Source organism: Triticum urartu, unplaced genomic scaffold (assembly GCF_003073215.2).
Source record: "Triticum urartu cultivar G1812 unplaced genomic scaffold, Tu2.1 TuUngrouped_contig_4730, whole genome shotgun sequence".
Taxonomy (NCBI): domain Eukaryota; kingdom Viridiplantae; phylum Streptophyta; class Magnoliopsida; order Poales; family Poaceae; genus Triticum; species Triticum urartu.
In genome coordinates this window covers 1-8,214 of record NW_024115344.1, presented here as the reverse complement: position 1 = coordinate 8,214, position 8,214 = coordinate 1, and the positions used below count along the sequence as shown (strand labels likewise).

Sequence of the window (8,214 nt, the reverse complement as noted above, 5' to 3'; positions counted from 1 at the left end):
GGGGGGGGGGGGGGGGGGTGGGGCATGGCGGCTGCGTCGCCGGGAGACGGGCGACGCTGGGTAGGAGAAAGAGAGGCGCCAGTTTTACTCGGCCGTCGCGGGAGTGAGTATATTTAGGGAGATTTGAGGATATCGGGAGTTGGAGTAAAAAAATTACCCCACTATGCTTTTTAGGGGATCGGCTAGGTGCCCCATAAGGAAGTATAATCGATTTTTTACACCCTTATGGCCTTATGGCCTTTTAAGGGATGGGTTAGGAAGCCTTAGATACCTAAGCTGGGAAGAGGTTGATGAGGATGCAAGGCCACCAAAAGTTTTCAGTCAAACTGGCTGCTCTCCCCGATGGGCTGAATTAGCATAGCAGGCCACATTCAGAAGGCCACAACGACTGAATCTGAATGTCAGCCACCACGGCACATTCAGTTAAAAAAAATTCCCCATGGTTTCTCACTTAACAATAGCAGAACGTAACAGCTCGATGTACTGGCCATATTACCTGGTGGTTCAATTGAGAAATATGCTGCGAATATTCAGGCTGACACTGTAGGTCCGGAACAACTCACATGGTTCGTCAGCAAACTACAGCAAGGCCAAACTTCTCAGGTTAATCCTAACCCCAAAATGCGACCAAATTCCTAAAACAGCATGTTTCTCCAGGTTTTCCGCAAAACGAGAGTTCACCAAACTACCATCATCAGCTTCCTAAGCCATCAGAGCACCTGCACCTGTTAGTTCTAAGAAATGAACACGGAAAGTTAGTGAAATATACAGTATGAAACTTCAGGGATGTTTCAATATGAGCATGAGGTGCATTTCGACAAGGAAAACGTGATATAAAAAAAGATAGCGCAGTGTGTTATTTTAAACAAACAGTCACTACTACAGTAGTACTTGGCCAGTGTGCAACATGTTTATTTTCTACTTGATTGAAGCAGAAAAACGGTGATCACTTGTTGAGAAATAACAAGCTTGAGTTTCAGGCTTGACTAGTGGTAATACTTCAGGAAAAGGAAAGACTAGTGATGGCAATGCTATACATCCGTCATGGTCTTATACGCTACACAACTTCATGCCTAATTTGCACTTGCGAATTTAATCGGGTCTACTAGCTAAGAAACAAAAATACACCCATCTGAAAGGTGCACGGTAAAACAAACACAAATATTGTCAGCACCACCATCAATACAATATACAAGCTATTGATATAAGACTGCATTGTGAAATGAATATTTTTTATAACAAATGTGAGAAATATCATTAACACTAACATGTAATTATGCAACTAGTATTTTGAGTCCCAAACAAATTACTCATTCTGTTGAAATACCAACCAGATAAGCAATGACGGTCTAGTAGGATGCTGGTATATTGGACAACAACTAGTAGTCATTGAGAAACTACGCACAACATTTATATCAAGTCATGAACTCAATGCGCTGACTATATGTAAGACGAATACATCATCCTAAACATGTGAATGTATGATATATAGCAAGAGTGGGTCAATAAAAAGACTTCAACCAAGAGATACAATGGCTGGTAACTTGGTACCTTCATTTCTTCTAGCATTTGTCTGAACGAACCAGAACATCAGCTAAAGTTAGCTGTTTTGGGGCACCCTTCTTGCCTGAAAAGAAGTTCCTTTGGTCAAGATACAAGAATTTGAATGACAGCCACCATAATGACACATAATGTTTTTACAATGGGTGGCATCAACATCATAAAATTAGTGCTGCCTGAGAGCATCATTTAACATAATTTTGCTTTTGTTCTAATATCAGTGTTAGCGGAAACAATGCACTAAAATTTGGCTGTGTGATGAATTATTGATGCAGGGGCCAAGGGGTGTAAACTCTTCCTTGATCTAGAAAACAATAATTGAGCTATAAAGTAGTATTGAAGTTACAATGCATAGAGCAGGTTACCAGGAACTCTTAACACCTTACTCAACACACATAGCAACTAAGAGTATAAACAGCACAATACTTATACGGTAGATATCATGCTGTGATCCAGGGGCGGATCCACTATTGGTCATGGGTGTACAGATGTACACCCAAAATGTCCTGCAAAAAAAAACTATATATATGTAAATGACAAAAATACTAAGCTCTCGTGTGGCAAAACAGATCAATAAGCCCATCGGCTGCAGCGGCACAGCCCAGTAACCAGCAGCCCAAGAGCAGCAACAAACCGCCTCTGCTCTCACACTGTCACGCAGGACAACACTAGAGATACTCAGCAGCTCAACTTAGTTCAAATGCCCATTAAAAAACTCAGTCTAAATTCAGCAAATCCACCGGCACCAGAGCCGAACGATCACGGGGCCTGAGCGGGCGTGCGGCTGTGCCGGTGGAGGGCTCGACCAAGCCGACGGCACCGGAGGCGGACTGGATGGAGCCCCCATAGTCAAGCCGTGCAGTGCCATGCCTGCCGCGGATGCAACATCAGCACAAACGGGTCATGGAATGAGCGGCATGTACATTTGTAGGAGCTTATATTTGGATTTAGTCATTTAGAGATAGATAGCTCTACACATGACCACATTAGTAAAGAGGAAGACTGTTGATTTAAAAACAACAAATAAATTATCTTTGGATTGAATTCATTAGTAAAAAAATAACATATGAATTATTTTTGGAATTACTCCATCCGTTTCAAAATAGATGACCCAACTTTGTACTAACGTTAGTACAAAAGTTGAGTAATCTATTTTGGAACGGAGGGAGTAGATATATAGCTCTTTGTAAGTTTCTTCCTCTTTTGAGCTATTTTTGTTTTTGTGAACAATCTGTATTGCTATGGGCCAATGGACTTCTCTGTCAGGGTGAAAAAAAATTGAACACCCAAAGTTGATTTCCTGGATCCGCCACTGCTGTGATCACCTGGAAAAGCAGGCATCCTTTGATCAAGGTACAAGAACTTGAACGACAACTACAATATTAACAGGCAACACTTTGTAACAGTGTATATATATCTGTGCATTGCATACTGAATTGTGCTAGTGACAGAACTGATGCATAGAACATGTTATCATGAATTCAGCACACGATGCCCATAACTTATATATTGCCTTATTGTTAATCAGACTATCAGAGAATAAATCAATTTTGAAGACAATACTTGAGTAGTCGGTGAAATAAACAAAGTATAGAGGTGTGGTTATTAAGTGAATACAAAATACTTGAGGAGTGGCTATCATTTTCTAAAAAAGAACAAAGAAGGCTGCTACACTATGGAGCAGAAAATATCCACACTTCAACTTGTTCAGGCCAACATTTCAAAAAAAAATAAAAATTGTTCAGGCCAAAGCCATTGCCAAGAACCCATCAGATTTATTACTTCAGAGTTTCCATATGTTCAGAAAATAAAGTATAATGCCATACCACAAACCCCATTTTGATAAACTGTTATCGGAACATATGCACAATTTCGTAACTGAGAATACACACCATTGCTAACCATATATGGTTGTTCTTAGTCCAAGCTAAAGTGTACCATCACAGCAAACAAAAAGTTACGAATTTTCTGTAGACGAGCTAAATCACCCATATCAAAACTTTATTTAAGACCAAGTCAAAACCCAACTTTTGTTCGGAGACGCTGAACACCACAAACAAACATGATATCGAAGGCTAGAGACACAAGATCCAAGTAACATGTAAAATAGATAGACTAATTACCAGCCCAAAGTACCTAGTAGTAACTAGTAATAGTACATGCTTAGCAAGCATGGCAGGAGGATATCTTAACTAGTACACGAACTTAAGAGAAATGCTGTAGAGTATTGTGATTCACCTGGAATATGGCTTGATCCAAGAAATGACGGGAGCACACATGGCAAGAACACATTTGACCCGCAATAGCATGGATGGATACCACGGGCCAACACAGATGACTGAGCAATGATCCTGTTCCGGCGCATGTCCATGCTAACAATAACTTCAGCGCCCAAGTTGAGGTACAGCAAGTCAGCGTTGAGCGGATCAATGGCGCCAACCAAAGGCCTCTCCTTGGCATCCAGTGACACCTGGTGCTCCAACGTCCAGCGGCCGCTCTCGTCGTCCAGCACGAATGACCTGATCTGGTAGGGCGCCTCCATTGAAACCTCGACATACAGCAGCCTCCCGTCGCTGACACCCATCCGCCTGTATTTGATAAGGTCGCAAATCTCTGCGTGCGATTGGCGAGGAAGGACGCTGCCGGGAGGCAGCTTGATGTGGCGGAGCTCACACTTGTCACTGAACGGGTCCATGGAGAGGACGCCCAAGCTCACATCCACCCACCACAGACGTCCACCAAAGGCCAGCACCTCGTGATTCAACAAGTGCATCTCGCGCCCAGGCTGCAGCGGAGATGGCCGCACCGTGGCGTCCCATTTCCCTGTGTCCGAGGAGAAGCAAAACACCACGAAGCGCCCCTCGCCGTTGAGCTCTAGGAGCTCAACAACGGCGTACCTCTTAGGCGGCCCGTGCCCGCCGTCTGCTTGGGTGAGCAGGCCCGTGGCCGTCTGCAAGATCTCCTTCATGCCCAAGTAGTCCGGAAGGCGGACAAGCTGGCCAGTAACGGGGTTGCACATGTAGCGCACGAACTCCTTCTCGACGGCCTCATCCATCACCACCTTGGCTTTCTGTTCCGTGGGGCGGGCCAGGTTCAGCCCCGCGGCCGTGTGGGCGCTCAAACGGATCCTCGTGGTCTTCAAGAGGAGAAGGCCGTCCTGGCTCGCGGCGAAGACGACGCTGGCGTGCAAGTTAACGTACCTGCGGTCGGGGTTGCGCTTGCGTTCCTCCAGGTCGTACGCCCTCTCGGGGATGGAGAAGAGAGTGGCCGACGGCGGCGGCGCCAGCGAGAAGGACGCGCCTCGCGTGTAGTTCGTCGTCTCCGACAGGCGGTAGATCATCGCCCAGGGAGGGTTCGAGTCGGCGGTGGAGAGGGAGCGGCGGAGGTGGCCGGGCAGACGGCGGAGCGGGAGCAGCACATCAGCGGAGGCGGAGGCGGCGACGGCGCGGTAGAGGTGGCCGGAGAGGCGACGGAGAGGGAGCAGCATTGCGGCGGAGGCCGGGGAGGAGGCGGCGGCGATGGATTTGGTAGCAGGCGAAGAGGAGAGCAGACCGGAGAGGGTTTTGGGTGGTTTTGGGGAGAGGGAGAGGGAGCGGGGTGGAATGGCTTCCGGTCGGAGAAGCCGAGGAGGGAGGGGCGGGCGCTTTGCTGGCTCTGACAGAACGTTTCGTGCAAGTTTCCCCATCCCATGTGCTTCACTGCTCGGTATGCTTCCGTTGGATACTGGGCAAGATTTTGGATTATGATTCGTGATCTACGTGAGTGACAGATTGAGACTACTCCTATCATCGAGACATCGACACACACTGCAGTGCTTATACTGTACAAGATACAGGTCACCAATTAACAATCACGTAATCCTTCCTCTTCCAAAATTTTGCAATTGATTGTGCAATACTATGCAAATACCTATAATTTTTCGGAAATCTTATTTGGCTGACATTCTCTGGGAGAGTAATGGAAAACGATCCCTTTTTTATCACAGTTTTAGTTCCGAGATCGAACAGTAACAATTTTAAACGAAAATTTGCATTCTTTGACAGAAACTGCCGTGTGGTTCTGAAGAAACTGCCATCTTCAGAATTAAAACTGCCAGCGAAATCATTCGCACATGCCATCCCTCCCGACCAACGTCTAAGTGGGTCCATATTTTTTTTAAATACATAGGAAAAGATTTGGAACTTGGTGTTGAGAAACGCAATACTCCCTCCTGCCCATAGTCCTATAAAATGTTATTACAACTAATATGTACTTCCTCCGTTTCATAATATAAGAATGTTTTTGACACTAGTATAATATCAAAAACGCTCTTATATTATGAGATAGAGGGAGTACTAAATTGCCTGTTGTGAACGCATCCAACGAATCTCATTAATTATCCATCAGCACCCTGCCATGTGGGGTTCATAGTTTAAATATTGGATGTGTGTGATAGTTTCGAGATTATTTCTTCAGTACACTCGGACTAGCTAATTTTTCAAGGTAGCGGCCAGATTTCTGTCGAGCTTTGTATGTAGACTTGCATACCTCTTCGTTATGGCAATCGTATCACTTCATTCCACTCCATTTCAACCATCACTCCATCATTCCAGGGAGTCTCAAGATAAGAAGAGAAGAAAGGAAGTTGTTGAGTGATTCCAAGAACACGTCCTTGATTCTACGAAGGCCTGAATCCTCTTTTTCTCGAACCCCCCAAGTGTTTCTCTCTTCTTACACCAATCATATCCTTTGTTAGAGAGAGATCCTATGTGTTTTTGGAAGTGCACTGATTGGAGATCTTTTGAGTTCGTCCAAGTGACTTTTCTTTGTTTATTACTCTTGTTGTAGGGTGTGCGCCTCCTAGATAGTTACGAGTTACTTGAGAGTTTTCAATCATAGTATTGTGAATCAATTAGGAGCTTGTACAAGGTACGAAGTCCTGCAAGTTCTACCCCAAGTGATGGGATTTTGGCGCTTCATGATGGGATCTTAGTGTTTCATGAGATTGTTCAAGAGGTTAAGGTGTTGGGGAACGTAGTAATTTCAAAAAAATTCCTACGCACAGACAGGATCATGGTGATGCATAGCAACGAGAGGAGAGAGTGTGTCCACGTACCCTCGTAAACCGAATGCGGAAGCGTTAGCACAACGCGGTTGATGTAGTCGTACGTCTTCACGATCCGACCGATCCAAGTACCGAACACACGGCACCTCCGAGTTCTGCACACGTTCAACTCGATGACGTCCCGCGAGCTCCGATCCAGCAAAGCTTCACAGGGGAGTTTCGTCAGCACGACGGCGTGGTGACGGTGATGATGATGCTACCGACGCAGGGCTTCGCCTAAGCACCGCTACGATATAACCGAGGTGGAATATGGTGGAGTGGGCACCGCACACGGCTGGAATAGATCAACTGATCAACTTGTGTCTAGAGGTGCCTCCTGCCCTCGTATATAAAGGAGTGGAGGAGGGGAGGGTCGAGCCTCTCTAGGGCGCGCCATGGGGAGTCCTATTCCCATCAGGAGTAGGATTCCCCCCTTTCCAACTTGGAGTAGGAGAGGGAAGGAAGAGGAAGGAGGGAGGAAGGAAAGGGGGGGCCGTCCCCCTCCCAATTCGGATTGGGTTTGGGGGGGCACCACCTCCCTTGCTCCTTTCCCCTCCTTTCCACTAAAGCCCAATAAGGCCCATATACCTCCTGGGGGGTTCCGATAACATCCCGGTGCTCCGGTATATTCCCGATCTCACCCGGAACCATTTCGGTATCCAAATATAGTCGTCCAATATATGGATCTTTATGTCTCGACCATTTCGAGACTCCTCGTCATGTCTGCGATCATATCCGGGACTTCGAACTACCTTCGGTACATCAAAAACACAAAAACTCACAATACGATCGTCACCGAACTTTAAGCGTACGGACCCTACGGGTTCGAGAACTATGTAGACATGACTGAGACACGTCTCTGGTCAATAACCAATAGCGGAACCTGGATGCTCATATTTGCTCCCACATATTCTACGAAGATCTTTATCAGTCAAACCGCATAGCAACATACGTTGTTCCCTTTGTCATCGGTATGTTACTTGCCCGAGATTCGATCGTCGGTATCTCAATACCTAGTTCAATCTCGTTACCAGCAAGTCTCTTTAGTCGTTCTGTAATGCATCATTCCTCAACTAACTCATTAGTTACAATGCTTGCAAGGCTTATAGTGATGTGCATTACCGAGAGGCCCCAGAGATACCTCTCCAACAATCGGAGTGACAAATCCTAATCTCGAAATATGCCAACTCAACAAGTACCTTCGGAGACACCTGTAGAGCACCTTTATAATCACCCAGTTACATTGTGACGTTTGGTAGCACACAAAGTGTTCCTCCGGTAAACGGGAGTTGCATAATCTCATAGTCATAGGAACATGTATGAGTCGTGAAGAAAGCAATAGCAACATACTAAATAAAATGACAACTCATGTCTATGGCTAGGAAACATAACCATCTTTGATCAACGAGCTAGTCAAGTAGAGGCATACTAGTGACACTCTGTTTGTCTATGTATTCACACATGTATTATGTTTCCGGTTAATACAATTCTAGCATGAATAATAAACATTTATCATGATATAAGGAAATAAATAATAACTTTATCATTGCCTCTAGGGCATATTTCCTTCA

The 8,214-nt window shown here is 45.5% G+C and overlaps 1 protein-coding gene across 1 annotated transcript; it reads right to left on the bottom strand.

Moving 5' to 3' along the window:
• Positions 1-444: 444 nt before the first annotated feature.
• LOC125528235 lies at positions 445-5,157 on the bottom strand. The gene is made up of 3 exons (XM_048692731.1): positions 3,799-5,157; positions 1,552-1,627; positions 445-734 (listed from the first exon to the last, which is right to left on the bottom strand). The coding sequence occupies exons 1-2, from the start codon at positions 5,045-5,047 to the stop codon at positions 1,563-1,565; spliced, it is 1,314 nt and encodes a 437-aa protein (XP_048548688.1). The 5' UTR covers positions 5,048-5,157; the 3' UTR covers positions 445-734; positions 1,552-1,562.
• Positions 5,158-8,214: the final 3,057 nt, after the last annotated feature.